This window comes from Takifugu flavidus, chromosome 9 (assembly GCF_003711565.1).
Source record: "Takifugu flavidus isolate HTHZ2018 chromosome 9, ASM371156v2, whole genome shotgun sequence".
NCBI lineage: Eukaryota > Metazoa > Chordata > Actinopteri > Tetraodontiformes > Tetraodontidae > Takifugu > Takifugu flavidus.
The window spans coordinates 3,006,679-3,029,152 of record NC_079528.1 but is presented as its reverse complement, the minus strand read 5'-3'; the positions used below and the strand labels follow the sequence as shown (position 1 = coordinate 3,029,152).

At 43.7% G+C, this 22,474-nt stretch overlaps 1 protein-coding gene across 5 annotated transcripts in view; it reads right to left on the bottom strand.

Moving 5' to 3' along the window:
- The window catches only part of gria1a (glutamate receptor, ionotropic, AMPA 1a), a 58,079-nt gene extending 47,220 nt beyond the window's left edge, over positions 1–10,859 (bottom strand). The window contains exons 1-2 of one of the 5 annotated variants that reach the window (XR_008952172.1): positions 10,373–10,851; positions 10,116–10,250 (exon numbers count right to left, since the gene is read on the bottom strand). Coding sequence is in view for 4 of the 5 variants with exons in the window: in XM_057043845.1 (XP_056899825.1) it covers positions 10,116–10,250; positions 10,373–10,460 (223 nt within the window). In the remaining variant the exon portion in view is untranslated. Of the gene's footprint in view, positions 1–10,115; positions 10,251–10,372 lie in introns of all 5 variants that reach the window. The other 4 variants (XM_057043845.1, XM_057043843.1, XM_057043844.1 and 1 more) reach the window with 4 other exon arrangements.
- Positions 10,860–22,474: the final 11,615 nt, after the last annotated feature.

Genomic DNA, 22,474 nt, shown 5'->3' with positions numbered 1-22,474 from the left:
AAAGGCGATTGTGGCCGCAACAGCTTGCTGTTGCAGCGGAGAACAAAGTGTCTGGGAGACAACTTGATAGGAAAACTGCTGAGAAGAAAGAGAGCAGATGCCTGCCTAGCAGCAGGAAACACGTGGGCCACACAGTGAAATCGAGATTTCTCCCATTTCCCCAAGTAGTAAAACAATGGCATCGTGATGCCTCATTAGATGGGTAATCGAGGGTGTGAGAGCACTCCCCTCAGCTCCAAACAGATCTCTCCTTCCTGTGTCTCGCTCTAATGCTAGGCCATTGTTTCTCCTCCTCGCTGTTTCGCTCCATGTTTCCAATCTGCTTTGCGGCAGAGCCCCAAATGCATGCTGGATAAACGCTTACCTGAGCAGTGGGTCAGAAACCCAACCCAGACCAGCTCCTGTTGAGGGGGATTGAATCTCCAATTATCTCCTTAACAGTCAACCCTTTGCAATTATCTTCCCATCTGTGTACCACAGTCGGCCGGTGCGGAGGGACGGAAACACTTGGGTTTCACGTTCTTTGGAGCTAATATGTTAGGAACTGCTGTATGAATTAACGATTGATATGTGGAAAACAAGAGGCCCTTGTGACGGAGCTGAGTGTCTGTCCAGAAATGGGCTGTGTACATCAAATTGTCTATTAAATGAAATGTAATGACGGCTTAAGACATAGCAAAGCTCTGCCAGCACATTAATCAGCCTGCAAAGCCCCCCCATCTATATGGAGGACCTTTGAACCCTTAAAACCTGTCTTTTCAGGTGTACGTATCAAATCTTACGGTTTAAAAATAAAAATGGGGAGACCATCGCCATCAGTACAAACAGTATGATCATCTAAAAGCACAAATGAGACCATTGGGTCAAACCGAAACACCACTGATTTTTCCTGAGCTTGCGGAAATTAAGAAGATCAGTGAACATGAAGGATGAATAATGCCGTAAGCTGGCGATCAGGACCAGGGACCAACAAATAGGATAAAAGTGTCAAGGTACATATTCCAACAGTGATAGTGCAAACAAGTTGAGGGAAACAAGGTGTCTTGTTTATTGCCTGTTTATTGCTTCGACCCTTTTTTTTCCTGTAGAAAGATCTCATCTCTCCGGTGCACTAATGAGCGGCGTACTGAGTTTGACGGTGTTGTTAAAACCTCAGAGAGCAGCCATGGGCTGTCACCGGAACAGCAGTTACACTGTGTCACGCGGCGTAATATGCTTGTAGGCTTTGTTCGTTTCTAAAATAGACAGAAGCTCCCGAGATCTGCAGCCTGAAAAAAGAACGATGCTGCCGCTTTGTTCTGGAACCATGACAGCTGCTGTCATCCCGGGTCGCACGGGCACCACCATCACCACCCCCCCACGGCAAAATAAAAAAAAACATCGGCCCTTTTCCCCGACTGCGTTTCCTAATTGCCGGCCCTGCTCGCCTCAGCTCAGACGTGCACCTCCAGGAAAAGCAGATTACTACTTGGTCAGCTTCCATCAGTGCAGCGAGAGGATTAAGAGCAAGCTCAGAGAGACGATGAGCAGGCCGCACAGGCACTGAGTGGACACCAGCTTCACTCCCAAGCGCTGCGATAAAGAGGCAGAATATGAAAATGGAATCATTCTACACGGCCATTTCCCCTCCGCTCCTGTCGACTGGTTCACCCGCTGGAGATGTTGTACAGACATACAATGAATGGATCTGTTGGATGTTGTGATGACTCATAATAATTAAACGTCACAGCTCACACTTCCATGCATTGACTGTAGGTTGCTATGGCGATCTTCCTTGCAGTGCGCTTTGCTCCTGACATCTCTCCTGCAACTCTTTCAAGCATCCTCCTGACAACCCAGACTGTTGTTACTAGCAACAAGTTCTGCATCTGGATCACCGCGACGCTTTATGTTTTACTGCATGTGTGGAATCCGCTCCACACAACTGTTAGAGCTTCAAACATGAGGTTTCGCTTCCAGGATACTCCGCGCTCTGTTTATCTCCCGTGGTCCCAAAGCCTTCATAGAAATATCACGTTTCATGTTCATCTTCAGACATTTCTGCTTCCTGATAAGCCCAACTCTGAATAATGAATTTGGGAACGCGCGCATAATGAACTGATGAAGATCTTTTCACATTAGGATATAATCAGCAGATTAAATCCTCTTTATTGTCCGAAACTCCGTCGAAAGCGCGCCGCTCACTCCACTCCGCGCTTTCTTCTGGGGGTCACTGACCCGTGTCACCGCCACTTAGGAAATATGAAATCCGACTTGCTTCATTTCCACAGTGAAGACATCAGGTGTGAAGGTGAGGGGTGTCAGTTCAGGTCGGAGGAGAAGCAATTTGGACTAGATCAGCTCATTGACACTGGAATCAGCATATCTGAGGGCGGTTGGCTGAAGCTAGCGTCACGCCTCGCACTTTACCTCTAGTCAAGCTTTTAAGTAAAGGACGATTTGTGGCGCAGATGGCAGCATTCTTGGCTATGCAATGAAGACCATTAATCCATAATATGATATCAGCACCTGAGTAGGCTGGCAGATTTCTGTGGCAGCTGGTACAAATTCTAAATCAGTCACAAAATGCACTCCACAGAGTTCTTTAGGTTAACCTTTTAACAGTTCTTCACCCTTTAAGGTGCGTTAAAAAATGCAATTGGGTTTCAAACCACACCCACTTGTTTTCTACCTGCATTTGAATACAGATACAGATGTAAAGATGTCTCTGCATGCTATTAACACACCCACTGGCAGGCTGTGGCTGCATCCTCACTGGAGCCTGGCTGAGGTTTTATGTTTCTTCCAGCCCGTTTTTTGTTGCTGTGAATAACACACCCAACCCATCTATATTCCCTCTGAACATGAATGTACTCTGGAAGTCACCACAGCTGCACTGGAACAAATGATACAGCAGCTTCACAATACAACAGCCCGAGAGCTTCAGCAACACCCGCCCTCAGCTATGGAACTGGAATCGTCCAATCGCCATCCTTACGTCTCGACACATCTGAGGCTGGTTCTGTCGGCCCCTGGGAGGGAGGGGGAGAAGGCTGGTGCTCCAGGGGCCCTCTGGTAATTCCAAATAAAGGTTTCTGTAGGCTAAATCAGCCCAATACAAAGCACAACAGCGTCAATTGTTTCTTTCCCCCCCCGTACACATTTCTGCTAATTCCGTGGAGTAATGGCTGTGGAGTTGTTGCATTGAATTATACATTAAACACATCTGCTCAAGCTCAATCTCCTCCCAGCTAGTGTGTGTGTGTGTGTGTGTGTGTGTGTGTGTGTGTGTGTGTGTGTGTGTGTGTGTGTGTAAATCCTAAAGTAGACTCACATCCTCACATTTTATTTAGCACTGAGAAAGAAACACCAGAGATTCCTGCAACAATGAGTGCATTAAAACATAAATACAACTGAGTGATGTGATAATGGGCTGATATTTTATTCGACATATACCATTTCATGACAAAACAAGGCAAGTGTTGCAGTATCCCAGTACGCAAATCAGACCTTTTATGGTTTAAGCTTTAGGATACAAAGCCGTCTGCCATGTTTGGTTCACAACGTAATATCAAGTTTGGTTTTATGGATTGTACTCAGCATCTAACAAAATGAGTTAGCCTGATTTTGACATAAGTGCTGTCACTAGGACGGTAATCTAATAAGATCCTCAGCGCTTCTGTTGTGCTCTGATGTCATCTTTGATAAACCATTTAACTACCCAAAACAATTGGGTCTTACTGATTCTGTTATGATCATTTTTCCAATAACCTAAACGCATTTCAAAGAGTGATTATCTGGGCTGTTTTTACGAAGCCATAAATTGATTGCACTGTCTTTGCCTTGGATTTAGTGCTGGTGCATTGTTCCCCGGGTGCAAATCGTTCTACTAATGACATCAATGTCAGACAGAATTACAAAAACGACTCGCGACAACCTGGAAATATGGTTTTACGCAGAGTTATATTTTCCCGGAGTTATTTACGACTGCCAAACCTCCAAAAAGTCCAGGTGGTAACTTTTGACCACTTCAGATCTTGCACACTCCGATTGCAAACTAGCTTTAAGACCTAGAATGTCCAGATTACTCATCACACTCGATCTGCAGACCCTCTGCTCTTCCTCTCTCATGGGCCATATTGATCAGCTGGGCAGACATCTGTACTCGCTTCATTGATCATGGATACATCCTCCTCCAGTTCCACCTTCCCATGGTAACGCGGCTGCTTATATCCTGGTGACCGCACAGTTTGTCTCTTTTGTCGGCACTAATTAGTCATAATAAGGGGTTTATCACCAAACTGACCAAACAAGACACAAAATCAAATGAGAATCTGAGTTTTCCAATGCTGCCTTCGTGTCTGATCCAAATTTCCATCTCAAACGTCTCTTTGCTGCTATAGGTGCAATATTATGCAGACAGATTTCCAACCAAAAATAGAATAAGCTTAGCCTAAATCTCATCACACGTACACACACGTAGGATATCAAAGCAAAAAGTAAAGAGTCTAGGCGTGAGCCTGCAGGGGATTTGACATGAAGCTAGCAATTCACTAACATCTTTATAAACCAAGTCAATAGCAGATTATGGTAATGTGATATATAACTGCGGGAACTGTGACTAATATTCTTCCTGTACACACAGCGTCACCAGCACTTATTTTTAACCAGTGAAAACATGAAACGAGTCAATTCAGCAAGTGATTTCACTTAACAGCAGAAAACAAAAGGACGTAACGAAGGAACCATTATAACGAAATCCCCCTCTTACATGTGTAGCATATGATGACTTTAAGCTTAATGCGTGGAGAAGTAACGGAGTAAGAAAAATGCAAATCAGTTCCATTGTCTGATCACGTTGAGCAGGCTCACGTCACCCTCATTACTAACCCAAATGAATCCTCAGGAAGGAAATAAAATGAATCGCTGGAAAAGAAATCGTCTGTGTATCTATATACGAGTCCCTGCTGGAGAGGTGGGCGTCAGGAAAACAACAGGCCGGGCAAATCAAAGCGACCACTTTACGTTCTACAAACAATCACAGGAACCTTCACGCTCCCTGAACGCATATAATGTTTTTGATGCAGACGTGACAAACATCACTGCTGTGAGACTAAGGTTCTGCCTGAGACTGTGGATGCAGCGCATGACGTGGTGGCACACAAACAAGTCCGCACCATAAAACACACACGGGGCGCGGCCGAAGCACCGCAACACCTTGGTCAGATAAATCACTGCAACAGCTGTGTTCACGTGGGCTGATGCTAATCGATGTGGTGTGCAGTCGTTCACAATTTGGACCAAAAAGCAGCTTCGCATGCTGTTGTTTGATACAAAATAAATTAAAGGCAGGTGACCCTTCTTAGCAAGGTCCATTATTTGATTAAATTACAGATAAAATGTTTCTTTTTTGCAACAGATTGCCTTAAACTGTAAACAGCAATGGTGCAAACCCTACAGGGAACGTTCTTTTGCCTCTCAATTCTCCTCTTTGTTTTTCGCCCTAGTTCGGTGACCCCCCTCACCTCCCGACCCCTTGCCTCTGTGTCAGGCAGGTGCTGCAAAGCATGTGCGTGTCTGTGTGTGTCTGTGTGTGCGCGTGCAAGAGGGAGAGGGTGTGTACATGGGGATTCTATACGTGTGAAGAGAGGGCTCGCTTGTGGAGGAAGTGGTGAGTCATAACAGCCGGCTAATGAGTATCACCCTCATCCGGAGCCCCATTCATCAGTGCACACAAGGGCCCATTCACCCACAGCTTTTCCAACTTGTGGACCCCAAAAGCCCTGAGCAAATTCACACCCTCTCACACTCATTCTGAGGTTTTGTCACTCCCGCAAAACACCCAACACAGAATGGATGTCAGGATGTCAGGATGGGCACCCAGATGCATACACTCATAAAGGCGTGCACACAGTCTCCTACGCACATGCATATTAAACCCAAGAGCAGGAACAGACTGTTTTTCTCATCTGACTCATTATAAAAAGGGACCAGAGCTCATGGTTTTCCCTTATAAACATCTCTCAATAGCCTCCACATCCTAATGCTCTTAAGAATGAGCAACACGAAACAGGACTAGGTGTCATTTTCATTTCCGCCTTCCACGCTCAGCTCTCCTACAACCCACCGCCGTGCACAAGGACAGCAGAGATAGGCAGCAAAGAAAAGATCACATAACACACGCCGATACAGACTGGAGGAAAATATGCAGATTTCCAGCTTTTATATATATATATATATATGCTGTCATACTAAACCCATGGAGATGATGACTAATAACTAATTTAGAGGCTTGCGGAGGTTTACGACGGGTATTTAATAGTACGGTGCTGTTTCCCTTCTTCATTCCAAAGACACCCACGTTAGTCTTATTGGAGAGTGTCCATAGGTGAATAAATGGTGGATGACATATCCAGGGTGTGTCCCTGTTGCTTCCTTGATGACTGGTGGGGGGGGGGGATATGCTCCCGCACCCCCTGCAACCCTGCTCAGGAATAAGCAGCAGTTAACAGAAGATGGATGCAAGAGGGGGAAGGCCGAGCATGAGCTGCGGGACATCCAGAGCGCATTTAAAAAACAAACAAACAGCCTTATTTCCCCACTCGCATCCGTGGAAACGCTCAGCAGCCTGACCCATCACACTTGCGCCGCATTTCCTTTCCGAGCCGAGGACCGTCTCATTAATGTGCCCACCGTAGGTTTACATTTCATTACGCAGCCCAGCCTGCCGCCCAGGCCTCAATGGCTGCGGCATGGGGGGGCGGGGTTGTTGGGCTGGTGTGTTGCCTGGGGCATGTCCATGCTCCCTGCAGCGTCCACAGTCTCAAGGCAGGATAACACACCATAAAGACAATGCTGACAGAACGCTCCTAATGTGCCTAGTGTGGAGCATTTCCGTTTCTACTAAGTAAGGCAGCTGAATTGGTGTTAATATTTGATTTCTTTTGTGCATCTGTGATGACAAACTTGTGATCAATAGTCACCATAGCACACAAGCGCTAAAAGGGTAAAATTCTCGGTAAAGATGTTTTCTGGGTATCATTCAACAACTGTCCACCTGAATTCTCACTCTTCATCCGAGCATTGCTGATCCGTGTGAATACATCAGGGGCGATTCTCATTCCAATGAGAACATTCATCATCGTCAAGTCATCCAAATGTTTGCATTGGCAGGGTACTTGTAAATGAGTGACAATGCGATGAGAAGGCATCGATTATGGAACTCCGCCGCGCTGCTGAGCGAAATGACAAACAAAATAAAAGATTGCTAACGCGAAAGGGTATTAAAGAGAGCTGGGATGGGCTCCAAATCATTCTCTCTACCATCACACACAGAGCTGCTACCGAAATACAGTTGTGACATGGGGCCTATTTCAAGCAATTCTGGGTGTTTTGTTTTTTTTAATGGTCTAAAAGTGCTGAAGGAGGACAATTCAAGACATTCTGGAAAACCCTCAAAGCACCCCGGACTCTTCATCTTTCTGAAGGACATACTGGACACTGCCAGCTACAGTCTTACCGCGCTCTGTACATGCCCCACTGCGCTCCGTTTCAGCTAGGCTGCTACTTCCAAACTGAAATGAAAGCTGTCCCCCGGAGACAAGAGAGTAAAACCATTTGAATTATTGGCTAAGTGGCTTTACAGGTCAAAAGGTTTATGGTGCTACACATACAATACACCTGATGTTGGCAGTTTATCCCAACGAGAGGTGGACCTGGAGCACACCAGCAGCACAGAGCTGTGGGGACAGTTCTAATTCTCTCTAAAAGAAGAGAATGAATCTCCTTATATCAGGAGAAACTTTTGACACCTTCACCCTTGCAGCCATCTTCTCATTTTCTTTTAAGACAAGGTGGTTACTGCCAGGGCCCAAAAAAAAAGCCATTATCAGACTTTCTCCCTGAGGCCTTTTAGACCTCCTTTTTGGCTCATATGGACTGGGACTAAGAAAAATGCACAAAGAATGTGATTGGCAGTCGCTCCCATTTGAGACCACTCGCAGGCAGAGTCAAAGCCCTGCGGGTGCAGCCTCGGCGTCGCCTCTTCACTGGAGGCTTCAGCATAAGGCAATGGGTGATAAGAAGCCCATCTGTCCTCTCGACAACCTTCCTGCAGATGTAAGCATGAGTGTACTGGTAATTTACCACGCTGCAAGACCGCGAGTGGATTTTCTCCTCACGGGTTCACAGCTTTTCGAGGTGACCCCGTGCTCACATCTCTTCCAGCGTGAAAAAATTCTCAAAGAATTCCAGCTTCCTTCAACTTGGAGAATTATAGAATCCCTTTTCCACCTTCTAAAGCCAGAGATGCAACATTCAGCGAGCTTCAGGTTTTAATAATTTCCAAGAGGCATAACGCCAGAGTGTGAAAATTCATTTAAAAACACCAACAGAACGTAGCACCACGGCATCTGTGGTATCGTAAGCACACAGCTCATATCAGCGTTGTTATAACCCAACTGTATTGGGGGAGGTGGCTCTTCATATTACACCAGCGCTCATTCTTCCACTGTTTCAGCACCAGACAGCAGTTGTAGCTGGTGATTGTTGTTCATTTGATGTTGAAGATGAAATTGCAAACATATTTCTACATCTAAGACACACAGTATGCAGCCTGATATTCTCAGTGTCTAGGATTTAGCTTTATCATCGCAGACAAACACGTAAACAATATAATATGAGGAAAAAGCTTTAAAAAAAATTGCTTTGTTATTCGGCAACTGTAGAGCATTCCAAATATTCTAGTTTAAAAAATGTCGAAAAGAACCGTTCACTCAATTTAATTCATTTTTATAAATAGTTTAAATTTCCCCCCAAGAAAACAGTTAACTCACTAATTGTTTTCATAATGGTATTTACAGTTTATAGTCAGTTTTAAGAACAACTTTTACTGGTGCTTTTAAAAAAAAAAAAAAAAAGATTATAAAAAAGATTATATATTTCTTAAATTAAGTGTCCATTGGATGTTAATTTTAAATATACAATTTACAGTATATATATATATAAATAAAAGAACTCAGCCAACTTTGGGCAGTGTCTGCGACGTCCAGCTGATGAAGAGGAACTCAAACTACCCACTTACTCACATGTGACTCTCTGGATTTAAACACTGATTTCACGCATTAGCCGCTAACAATCATGACAAACAGCTCCAGCTCTGTCCTGGTCAGCCATCATTGCCTATTCCTCAACAGGTCACATTCATCTCAAACCGGAGCCAGAGAAATGTGACCTCTCTCATAGACCATCCAATAATACAACTAGAACGCTGTCAGGTGTCATGACAACGTTCAACACACGCCTGTGCTCTGTCTCTGAGCAGATGTCTCTACATGTTGAATATATCTCTGGCTCGACCCCTTCATTTTATTTTTTGTTGTTTTTTTTAAGCTTCAGCTGGAATCTGGAGCTCTCAGAGCGGGTCAAAGACTGCTCGTTTTCAATAGATGAGATGAGATGAGATGAGATGAGAGAGCGAGAGAGAGAACCGTGACCAGAAGGCCGTCCACGGAACTTTGAGGGTGAATATCAGGATGGACAAAAATTAAAAAAAAAACACAAGGTGGATAAAATAAACATAAATAACAAATCAGACCTCTATGGAGCCCCTGTCATCACCCACTGATTAAAGTGTTCGTTTGATGAGCACAGAATGCTGTTAGACTGTAAAAGTTCAATTACACATTGTGCAAGAATGAGATCTGATCATTGCATCTTTGAGAATGTATCTGGTGACGGTGTGTTATTTATTTTTTTAAACCTCACCTTTTTTGTATATATATATATTTTTTTTTAAAAAATAAAGGGGTGGGGGTGCAGGAAAAGGGCGCTCACTGGTCAGTGACAGCCGTTTAAAACACTCAGATCGCTCTCCGGGATGGTGGTTGCTGCAGAGCTTGAGCGCAAAATCACGCTGTGATCACGGAGGGGGGAGCCGAGACCTCCGTGGTCCCGCGCAACAGTTCGGTTCGCGACCCAACCCACGCGTCTGTGCAGCGCACAAAATAGGCGATTTTCCCCTCTGCAGGTTTGGGAGTCAAACGCTGTTCGTGAAGTTGACGAACAGGTAGATTGGAGCAGGAGGGGAGGAGAAAACACAGAATGGACAGAGTGCGGAATATCCCAGCAATACTTACAAGCATATGTCATGGAGAAGCTGTTTCCCATTTTAACCATATCCACCTGCGGCACCAGTTTGGGGATGTCCTGGTGGTGAGAGAGGGCGAAACGAAAAACCTCATATTCGTGCGACTCGGTTGGGAACAACCCCCCTGTTGATCAGCGAATAATCGGGAGTTAATGCTGGACAAGGCAGACAAAATAACACAAGACAAGTTGTGTGAATGCAGAGGGGGGAAGCACACACGCTGCGCCGTGTGTGCGCCATTCTCACCGATATTGATGTTACTTGGAAAACTTAAGCTGGAGCCCAGGCAAATCCCCAGTAAACTGGTACAGACGATGGTGAAGCTTCGCTGCATATTTCCTTTTGCATTGGCGAAGGGAAAAAGAGTCGGAATCCAAGCATAGGTCTGTCCGTGTGTGTGTGAAGTTAAATTCCTCTCTCCTCCTCCCGCGGATGCGCCGACTGTTGCAGCCGCATTTCCAACAGCATCGACACTAACAAAGAGGATTCAGGCAATGGCGAGGAGGCACCTTTCTCTCCTCCGTTCCCTCTCTCCACTGATGTTCTCCGGTCCTTTGCTGCTGCTGTTGTAGACTAGTGACTTCAGCACTAGCCGCACTGCAAAAAAAGAAAAAAACGGGGGAAAATGAGCACGCCTCCAAAAAGCTGTTGCGTCTCCCTACGCGTTGTTTTCCACATGAAACAGCGGGTTGTTCCCAATGCGTCCACATTCACCTGTTGTTTTTGAGCATAAAGGTGCTTTTTATCCAAAGGAAATGTTCGTGCAAGAGAGTGGAATGATGGAAACGAGGGGAAAATGATTCGGATATCCCGATGTCGTCATCATAAACATCAAATCAACATTCTCGCGTTTGCAAAGTACTTTAACAATGAAAAATGCAAATTTTTGAGTTTTGTAAACTGTTCCATTGGCATTGCCATCCTTTTACTAAATTCCACTATTTCTCAGCATTTCTTCGGGTCAACAATGACTCCAGAGCTGATAAGCAGGTTATGATTCCAACCGTGTGTTTCCTGTCAGCTGCAGCTAATTATTTCCTGAAGAATGGATGTAGCCACATGCCTTTGTGCACAGTGCAAGATTAACCAAACCTGCCACTTGTTTAGCAAATGCTGTGGTTAATCCCTGCCTCTGATACAATTAGGGATTATGAGGATGAGCTCACTTATCGGCCGCGGCAGCTGCACTTTTAGCTAAAAATCACTTTATCAATTTATTGTTGCTGAAAAATGAAGGCAAGTATTAATTCACTTATCTCCAGAAAGGAAATTATGCAGATTAGAGGCTAAATGCGGTGCTTCCTCTTCATTTATCTCATTTATGTTATTTATTTACTGAGGGGGATGATCGTTTTAACATCTTAAATAAAAGTGTTGCAGTAGAATTAGATTTTTATACTTATTTTAACATATCCTATACGATTGTCTTTTCAGAGCGGGGACACGTTTGATTAATGCAGACTTGCACGATTGCATTTCTTACAGTGTTTATTTTGGGGTTTTGCGTAGTGCTTCGTGCGTCCCCCCCATCCCCCCGTGTACTAAGAAAGAACATGCAGTTTATTTCAATCTATCCATATAAAATTCAGAATAACATCAATAACAGCAGCTTGGTTTCCTCCGGTAGGTGGAGAACAATGGCAGAACTTGTTGTTCCTGTTTAAAAATATCATCTGTGTCAGACAGACGTGCAACAAAGACATAACTGCTTTGAGGGCCTGAAGATCGAGATCGTCGTATAGATCCTAACGCGTGTGTCTGGCGGCTTTTAACAGACGTCAGAATAAACGAGGCAAATCTGTCCAGATCTGCAGGACCCGTTTTGGTCTGTCCAGAGGAGGGAGAGGGAAACATGAGAGAGAGGCTCCCCTGGTGTGCTATTCATATAATTGAGCCACCTCACTTGTGCTTTCATGTATGCGTATATGTCACAGCGCTGGAGGCAGAACCAGAAAAAGCACATTGTTGTAGAGGTGAAAAAGAGAACAAAACACAGCAGTGAGGCAGTGACATGCAAAGTGTTTTTACTGGAAATGAAAGACATGAAAGTGTTAATGGAGGGTTTTTTTGCTGTTGGGTTTTTTTCTGTATCAAACCTACGCAGGTCTGTGTTCCACATGTAACACACACGTGCCCAAAAATGTAACTGCACGGATGCGGAGGGAAGCAACTGCGATTGGTCGTTTACTGTGTCTCTCCTCTAACAGGATTCCAGTTCCCTGAGAGGGTTTAATTAGACAAACCCACAAATATACACGATTCTACATGTCTCCATTACAAGCGGCTCCCAAGCCATCGATCGGTCATTGTCTCCATATATTCCAATAGAACACACACCTGTGTGTATCACCATGTCACACTGGAGAGAAAACAATTTAGCAACTCAAGAGTGACTGATTTTCAGTAGCAGGTGGTGTTGTGTTAGCCTGTGACAATTTGTTAGATACTAATCTACCTTTTTATGGTCGGCATAGGCAATCACAGACCCAAAAACCATTAAATGACTGGTGGGCTGAGGGCAAATCATCTCATCTGAGCTCTGTCACACACAGTTACATTGATTAATAAGCATTTCACCAATCAATGATAAAGTACATGCACCAAAAAGATGCTTCCAATCTGGCCCTCAAAGAAGGACCCAGCGTCTATGGTTTTATTCCCCCAGTGGGGTAAACCCAGGATAGACCCAACTTGTCCAACCGCTGGTTTGGACATAAACTCTTTGGAGGACATCTTGCTGTGAGGCGCCGGGCACTACTGTGTTGTGCCAGAGGGAGGATAAAAAAGGCAGATGGTTCAGATTCAGGTCGAATGAGATTTGGTTATTTCCAGCAGCAGATTTTATCATGCAGCTAAAGTCCTCACTCTCTTTATCTGCATTCTTTATTACCTCTGCTAAACAGAAGGGATAAATTGACCAGAAGAAGGCTAAAAATATATTAGCTGGTTTATTGCCTTAATGAATGTGGGATTTACTGTTTCAGAGAGCCATTATGCCAAAGTCTGTGGAGGAATTTAAGGGTTAGAGGTTTTTTTTTTTTTTTTTTAGATCGGTTGACCTTTTGGGTTATTTTGCCTCCATCTCTGTCATACTAGTGGAAAGAAAAGGCCAAGCTTAAAAACACACATTAGGGTTTGTATTTCACATATGTGAGGATGAATAAAGTATTATTGTACAGTTTTGAGCTTCATTTGTTGATCATTCCTAAAAGCACGACTGATAACTAACAATGTGGTCATGTGACCAAATGTTACTTTGTAAAGAATTTGTGTTCTTATTGTCCTTTTTGACAGTAGAAGTGTACCATCTGTGTATGGGCTGGAGAGCTTCATTTTATAATATAGTAATATAGAGCCTCATTTTGGCTGTGGGCAGCGCTTAACATATGCATCTAACCAATATTGACAAACATTTTATATCATTTACGAATGGTGTAATACTGTATATTTTACTGCAAGACAGGGTTGAATAAGGAGTCAGTGATGAGTTTGGAGCCTTTTTGCCATTACTGGTTTTATCTGGACTCTCGATGTCGCTACTTGTTGACTGACAGACAGGGTGGAAGTACGCTCCGAACAAACGTCTGGCATTAGCTCAGGATCGATGAGAAGCTCGCGGGCCTGGGCTCGGCGCGGCTGAGATTCAGCCCTGGACTTTAATTGGGATGGGTTATTGACAAGTGGCTTAATTAGAGACCCGCATAATTGATTTGAGCCTTTTACAGAGAGGACAAGATTTTGAAAAGGCTGTCAATCGAAAAGTTGTGTGCTCGCTCACATTCTTCACGTAGAAAAGGTCTGTTCTACACAAGGAGGCATTTAAGGGAGGGGTGGATCGTATCTGAGATCTTTTGTACTTAACAGATGCACTTTTATCCTATTTTAAATTTAAATTTGCTCCAGAACAAATGCAAAATCAAGTGCTTAATTGTGTTACTCAAAAGATCTTCTAACTGTCAAACAGCAACACAGGTATCCTAATTCAGACATCATTTTTGATTTGGAATATAGTTTTTCTTGGAGATGTTGCCTAGCAACTATTTGAACAAATTCCAGCACACTGTTCAATTTTTAGATTGTGTATCCACCGAACAGCGCTCCTCATGTTCAGCAGGTTCTGCCATGGCACGGCTGCCTCAGCGCTCAAGCAGTTTTGGAACAGTTTTAAAATAATTTCACAATAAGCATGAACAGTAACACAGTTGGATTTTAAGATAAAAAGGGCCCATTTTAACAACAGCAGAGCTATTAATCCTTCTAAATGGTGGACCAGGAAAATATTCTGGAAAGTCCCAGAAATAAAAGTCTGCACAACTTTTGAGGGTTGAACAAATGCCTGTGTCCTTAGATTGCACATATTTTCTGTGATAAAATTGAATATTATAGTCTACATTACTGTTAATAAAAACTTACAAAAGAAACAAATCAATGCGTCTGGAACAAAGAAAGGAAAAAATGGTGCAGATTCCTCAAATAAATTGTTTCCTCCAATGGTAAGAAGAATGTATTTTCAAGCAGTTATTTATGCATAGGTTTTTTTTGTTTGTTTTTTTAAAAGCAATTGCAACCTTGGAGCAATTTTCATTATGTGAAGACTCAATCAGCCTCATAGAGGGTATAGTCAATCAGAGAATGACAATGTTCACACAAGCGCGGAGGGGCTCTTCCTCCCCTTTTAATGTAGAGATTTAGGTGTTCTTTCACTTTTTTCCTGTTCTCATGCGCTACCACCATAATTGCCTTTCTCCTCCACTGGTCGAAGTGGGGTGTGGGGGGTGAGTGGAGCTCTCTCAACGTTGCTGTGGTAATACTGATTGATGGAGTCAGTGGCTGAATGGTTCCGGAACATCGAGCATCTCCGCATAGACATGAAAAATTTCACAGAACAAAATGTAATGGGCTGATTAATCCCTGCTGGGGAAAAAGGAAATATGGTGAATAAACTCATAGAGGGGATGAAATACAATAGGACCAGGCTCGGGGATGGGGGGGAGGGTTATAATCCACTGTTTGACTGTCGAGAGACAAGGAGGCATTGACGAAGTGGAACTCCCTTCGCTAACAGTGAAGTCGTTGATTTCAAATCCTGACAAATGATAATCTAGATTCTTGAACATTACAAACAAGTTTATGTGAAAAAGTTAGAGGAAAATACAGACTGATTTTGCTCTGGTGATGTAGGTGTTTGGTTCAGATGACTCATATTTTCCAAATATTATGTTTGAATAACAAGAAAAATGCTAAAATGGCGCACTTGCATCAGCAGGCTAAGCTCTGGACAATCACTGCTGTCTCCTGTGAAGCCGATTTAGGATTTACTGAATAAACAATATCCACATTCATTTTGACTGTGTGGTGTAATTAGAATAAACTAACAAGAGAGATTGTCGTTTCTTAACTGCCTCAATGAAGAGGATAAACATGTCTTATTTGCATAAAATCTTCTTAAGTGCTCACCATTGAGCAGCGAGAAGTTGGACAGAACCAAGTTTTTTTTCAGATCATTATGAACAAACAGAAGTTTGACTCACGCCACAACTACCCAACCACCAAACACACTTGAGCTGGTCCACCAAAGTCATCTGAGCTGGTACCAGGATCTTAAATCCAGGTGTTGGTTCCAACATGAGCCATTTTCCAACTTGTTCTAAGAGACTTCCTGACGGTCCTGGGTACTGAAAGGCCTTTAAAGGAAAAGCAAATGACTATCTGGATGTAAAGCTGAACAGTTTATACTGTTTTCATTAGAACCGTTTGAGATCCAAATTAGAACTGACGGGAGATAATAATTGGAGTCATGGCAATTAAACCAGAGCGAGAGATGGGGAAGGTTAAGGAAATGAATATATCTTCTGGAGAGTTTAGGCACTGGACTTGGACAAGCAGTGCCAGTGGGGTGAGAGGACCAAAGAATATACCTGCTTTATGTTTCGTTTCTTTTTGTTTTTTTAAATCCCATAATGGCTGCAGACTGACTCACTGCAAATTAGAAATTTGGTGAACTGCCTCTCGCATGCATGCATAGGCAATTCAGTATCTTGACTCATGTAGCTGTATAAACACAGCAGGTGATGGAGGCAACAGAATCTTCCCATTTAATCAACCACACATCCCACATCCGCCTGGGGAAAGCAGCGCTGGGTCGATCAGTCTGAACATTTGTGTGTGCGTGGGTTTTCCGTGCCGGTGTCAGCAGAGTACCTTCACCGCTGGTGCGAGCACGTGGTATGAGCTCATTAAATCGGCACTTTTAATGATCTGAATGGCCACCTGATGTCGTCCGAATGGCTCAAGGTGAAATCCTTGGGAAGTTAAGGAGAGGTGCGGGGACAGAAAGGTGACTGTAGTTAGAGTGGAAAGATGGGGGAGGGGGAGGGAAGAAAAGCAGATCGTCATGTGTCAGATTCAGGGGAGGAATAAAAAAAAACCTTCTTCCCTCCCCAGAAACATGAATCCTGGGCAAAATAGAGACAGCGTGCGCTTGCTGGCTGCCTGTGCAACAGAAGATGCTCCTCTTCTGATGCTCACATTATCTGCACTTTGATCACATGACACAACTGTTTACAGCAACACTCCAACTGCTTGTGCCCCACAGGTCTCCTGAACTGTGGTTGGAGGTGTGATTCAGAGGCGAGCCGGAGCGATAGCGCCGCTGATCCGCCTGAGCTGCGCAGAGCAGACAAGTGTGAGTAACACAGGTGAGCAGGGTTACTGTTACTGGAGCTGCAAGCGAGGGTTCTCCGCTCACAGCTGGAGAACCCACTGGAACACACCATCCGTCTTACTGGTGAAGGTGGCCTTAATACAAAAATACTCAACACTCCAGAAGAAAACATACAAAACGCACAAATAAAACATGCATTCCCCGGGGTTTGAGTAAAATTATCAACGTTCGGACAAAACTGAGTTCTCTCCTCCCAATCTCTACATGCTACATTAAGCTAACGAGCTGCCACATGTTGTATATAATAATCCTTTAATTTCCTTAAGGAGAGGCAGTTCCTGGAGACATGGGTGCATCCGTCTGCATGGGAAGATGCTCTACAGCAAGATAAAAAAAACAGATGAAAAATAAATAATGGCGGCAAAATGTCCATCCCTCCATTCTATACTACACGTCCCTTAACAGGGATCACAATGAAGAGGGGTGGAGTTCTGGAGCCTGTTCCAGCTGCTAGGGTACACCCAGACAAATCTCTAGGGTCAGCATACAAAGACAAAGAACCATTTACATTCATATTCACACCGTAGGTCACCATATCCACCCGTCCTCCAAATCCATGCCTGGACTATGGGAGGAAGCAAAGTGCCTGGAGAAAAACCAGGTGTGCCTGTGAAAAATGTTCAGTTTTAAAACGGAAAAACTCTTAGGGAAACTCTTTATATGCCTAAATGCTACAGAACAATAGTGAAGCGGTATTAACATTGTACACACAATTATATTTGCTTGTGATGTATCCTAAATTAATAAAGTCATCAAGTCAATAGTGGTATGGATCTGATGTCCAGAGAAATCAAACACATGCTCAAATTCATGCTCAATAATTTCTGACATTTTTATTATTAGTAGCTCAGTGTAGAAATAACACAGACACACCACAGTACAAAAATAAAGCTTGTGAGACCTTAAATATCAGTGGTTTAAACTACCAAGAGGTCAATTTAGCGCTTCCATTGACTTGATGAATCCAGACTATTGACTAATTTTCTGTGAAATATCAAGGGCCCAGCAGCGAGACTCATTTATAGCGAACAATGGCTGCGAAGCGAAGCGAAATCCTCGTGAAGTCAGGAGAAAAGGGTCTGTGGAGCGTCGTGAAGGTCACGGCACATTCTGGCTGCTGAGAAATAGATTTCCCTTTTCAGGCAAAATGTCCCTTGTGTTTTATTGACCCATATCTTTCAAGTCACCCACCCCATTCCCCTGGGCTGCCAAGGCATCTGCGAGCCAAAGACGTGTAGGTGGCAGGGCGCAGACAATAGCTCCATACAGAATACTACAGGGGTTGTTGGTGATTGTATATGATTATGCTGGATATTGCTCAGTTATTAGGCGATGTCGGTATTTTTGATTCACAGTTGGGTGCCTGAGTGTTCACTGAAAATTGAGGATGCCCATGAGAGTATATGTGCACATGCATGTCTGTGTGTGTGTGTGTGTGTGTGTGTGTGAGACTCAGAGTGCTGAATTTGTGCTTCACTTTGAAGGACAACGAAGGATGGTAAGGGAGCCAATCTGTTCCTCTGCAGATTAACTCTCTCATTCCAGACCCATCTTTTCTCCAAACCGCCCACTATCTGCACTGTCTCGCCTCCCCCTCGCCTCTCTCCGCCCCTCCTCCCCCTGTATTTCCCTTATCCACCTACAGTAGCTGGGGTCCTGCATGTTTGCGTGGGAGAAGATAAACCTGTAGATGCATAAGCACCTGGATAATTTGGCTTTAAGGAATGATGGAACAGACCTGGGATTTTGCCGACCAAGTTACGGAGATAACAAGGCCCAGGAGTTATCCAGGGTAATAACACCCAGAACAAGGTTTGTTACAAGATCAAATAAGGAAAAACACAAGTAGAAATGGATAATATGTGGCGCAGGAAAAGCATAAAAGAGGCAAAACAAAGTATCCTGAACTTCAAAATGATCAAAGCGCAAACTGGACGGAGTGTGAATCAATAATGAATCTATTCCGAAGCACATTTGACAGAACGTCGACCTAAAAGCAGAACGTGTAAACTTTGATTCGAGATGATTTTTCTTTGTGTTGGAATGCCACGCAGGATTATTTTCATTGATTTAGATAAATAAACTTTGTGTATTTACTAGTTTGCCAGGCAGCAGATGAGAGGAAATATTTCCTTGAAAAATTTGATCACTATTTGGAAGCATTCATACAAAACACATGTATTTCAGAGTAAATCTGGGAGGTGTAAAATGCCAGATGTGGCCAGTGGCAGGTGAGACATTTCATAATTTCACTGCCATTTTCTTCTCCCTTTTTTTGGCCATGTTGAAGGAGTAATCTGATGGCATTTATGTGCAGCCTTTACGACCATGTCGTTGTTTTGGTGGCCACACTGCCGACATCACAGCTGCTCACAGCATGCTTGAAACATCAGCACTGCTTTAAAGGATTAAAATGCGTCATCCCTGGACTCTCTTTGATTGTGGGTCTTGTCTGGCTGCTCTGTCAGAACTGTCAGAAACACTCTGTCACCACTTTTCTTGAAATTTCATTGTGAACTGTTCAGTTCGGGAAAATTATGCCAATGAAAAAAGTGGTGCAGCGAAAGGACTGAGCAGAGTTGTTCAGTCTCCTTGAAAAGGGCTACAGAGACCCGCCCACCTTTTTCTTCAACCATTATTTTTTTGAGTGAGTGCAGTCTTGGCTCCAAATATGTTGCTTTTCTGGTATGGGTGATAGAGGACAGTGAGGGGACGGACCATAATGAGGCCACATCCATTCAAATTGATTCATGCAGTCACCCATTCAGCTGACCGCTGTGAAAAGAGGAGTCCACATTCCACCCCACTCCCTGCTGAAAGAGAGCAATGGCGGCTGATTCCTCTCCAATTTGCTGGGCATCCAGCCACTTCCGGGTTATTGTGGAAGAAGCCAAGATGGGGTATTTACAGCAGAGCGGCGAGAAGGAGGACATGTGAAAGAATGAGCAACACACCTTTATGACCCCTGAGACTGACTGTACCCATTCCCCATCCCCCAGTTTCGAAAGAAATACAGAGAAAATAAAGAAAAAAAAACATTAATAGAGCAGCCTTGGGTGGATTGGGTGAAGGATGAAGGGATAGAAGACCCCATGGGGGGTTCTCCCACACACTCCCCGGTTTGAAACCGTACACGCCAGTACCTCTGTAATTGAATTTTCTTTGCGCTGAAAGGGGGAATGGCCAAAAAGGAAGTGAGTTGATCAAGTTTTAGGGTTGAGGTGCCACCTATTGTGTAATACGGAGTGGTGGGGGGGTGGATGGACGTCAGCCGGGATCAGCGGAGTTTAGAGGAGGTGTGGGGAAACAGCGAGCATTCTACCACTCTGCATGCTTTCATTAGCACTCTAAATGCTAATGAATAAGTTCACTGCTTTTGAAGATGTGGCGCTGTTAAATATGCATGGCTTATCCAGCACAGTGCATGCCGTGTGAAGAGGAAGTGTAAGAGGAAGGCAGTACAGAAATAAAAATGGGAGGGCGGGAGCGGGGGAAAAAAAGGGAAGAAAAATGAAGACGAGACCAGGATATCCTCGCTTTTCCTCCCCCAGTTTCTATTTCCTCCCCCTTCAGACATCTTCCTGTCTATTTTTCCACCCGCACTATTAATCTCCTCTCCTTCCATCCACTAATGGGACATCAGTTATATGTCCGTGCCCATATGAGGAGGTACACTGTGGAAGTACTTCAAGAAAACTGATGAGCTGAGAATTGACCACCTAACTGTTGCAAATAAGAGTTGTTGTAACTTTCCAAAGGGCTCTCATTTGCTCTCCTCTCTGCAGGGAATGAGCCCATCCTCAGCGGTAAGTCAGAAGACATTAAGTCAAGCTGTTGGTGGCGTAGTAACAGCCCAGCAGTTTTAAGTGATGACAACAAGGGGCAGATCTAACCCCAACCCCACTTAGACATAGAATGCACGCATTTGTGTCTCACAAATAGATAAATCTGCATTTAGAGTTAAGAATATTTGCATTTGCAGCGCGTTTCAGGCTCCATTCTATGATTTGCACTGCTGTTTGAACTGTGCAACGCAAATTTAATCAATACTCATATAGTGCGAGCTAATTAACCATTATAATGCACCAGTCTTTAACAGGTTAATGACTTTCCATTAATATCGCTGCAAAGTGATGAGGAATGGAAGGGCGCTTTCAGTTTGATTTCCAATGAATATGTATGAGTCGACCTGTTGGAGAGAGCCGATATGAGGACACGTTTTCAGGGCTGAGCTGAGGTGACAGGGCTATTTCATGACGTGGATTAAAGATGAAATGTCCATCGGGGTTGTGCAGAAATGCCATTATCAATATCTACTCAAGCAAGATAACTTCACTGTATAACATACACATATCAAGAGATCACAAAAAAGATCGTTTACACTAAAATCAGAGACATGTAGAATTTATGAAGAAAAAGTTGTCATATTTAGTTTTCTTTCATTGCTTTAACTTTTCTTTAACAATTTTGGAGTTCCACCTCCACGCTCTCTGAGAACACTTTCTTCAAACATTCTAAAGGTTATTTTACCTCAGGGGGATATTCTGCATTGCTAATACTAAATTGTAGCTAGCATTGACTTTTAGTTATGAGAAAAGACTTCATTACTTCCATTTTCCTTTATTTCCATTTTAAATACATTCTGTTGTTATTTTCAATCATTTCAGCTCGTTAGAGCATACATACAGTGCATACATATCATATGAGGTTTAGGAATAGAACCAAGTGGGACGTCACTATGAAAATGATTAATTCTCAGATAGACACACCAGAAAGTACCACATGTTTCTGGAACCTATGGAGCAACCAGCTGCTCTCTACTGTAAAATCTAAGAATAAGAGCTCAAAAAAACAGCAAAAGTAGAAAAATGGTTCCTAGGTTTTTATACAAATTTGCATTGTCCGCTTGAGCAGAAGACATATTTCTTCAAACCTTTATCAACGAGAACACACTGGTTTTAAGAATGCAGAATTGTCGACCGTGGCATGTTCTATGTAAATGATAATAACGCTGCATCTCCTGTTTTATCCATGCACTGATATGAGCACTAATGATCCGCTGGTTTACTAATCACAGCTGACAGCATTAAGCCCATTACTCCCCCAGCTGTACTGGCACCCTCGCTTTGTTATGAATTATGCTGTTTAAATAGGTTCTCTGCTTTAGCCGAGCTCTGGGCAGGGTCTGTGGAGAGGCATCTAATGGCAGCTAAATGAATTCATACCCAGATAAGGCGTAGGCTGCAAAGACAGCAAAGCAGCAGCAGCTGTCAAAGACAGAAAAAAGAAGGGTGAAGAGGGGTTCAGTAAATAAAAAGGACAAGAGCTGCAGAGAAATACAAAACGGAATAACAAATGGGGAGTGTGAGCTGAAAGTGTGTGAGGAAACACCTGTGCTGTGTTATTCAGCCTTTGAACAAGCAAGGAGGCGTGTGGGAGTAAAAACAGGGAGACGTTAGTGGAGAGAATCTATCAAGAATTCTCACAAACAGAGGACGAGGATGTGATGGATGGCAAATTTATGGTCTCCTATTGTGGACTTGTATTGCTTAGTGCTCATGCCCCCCCCCCCCCCCCCCCCCTTACACACAAACACACACGTGCACGGGCTTCTCAGAAATGTT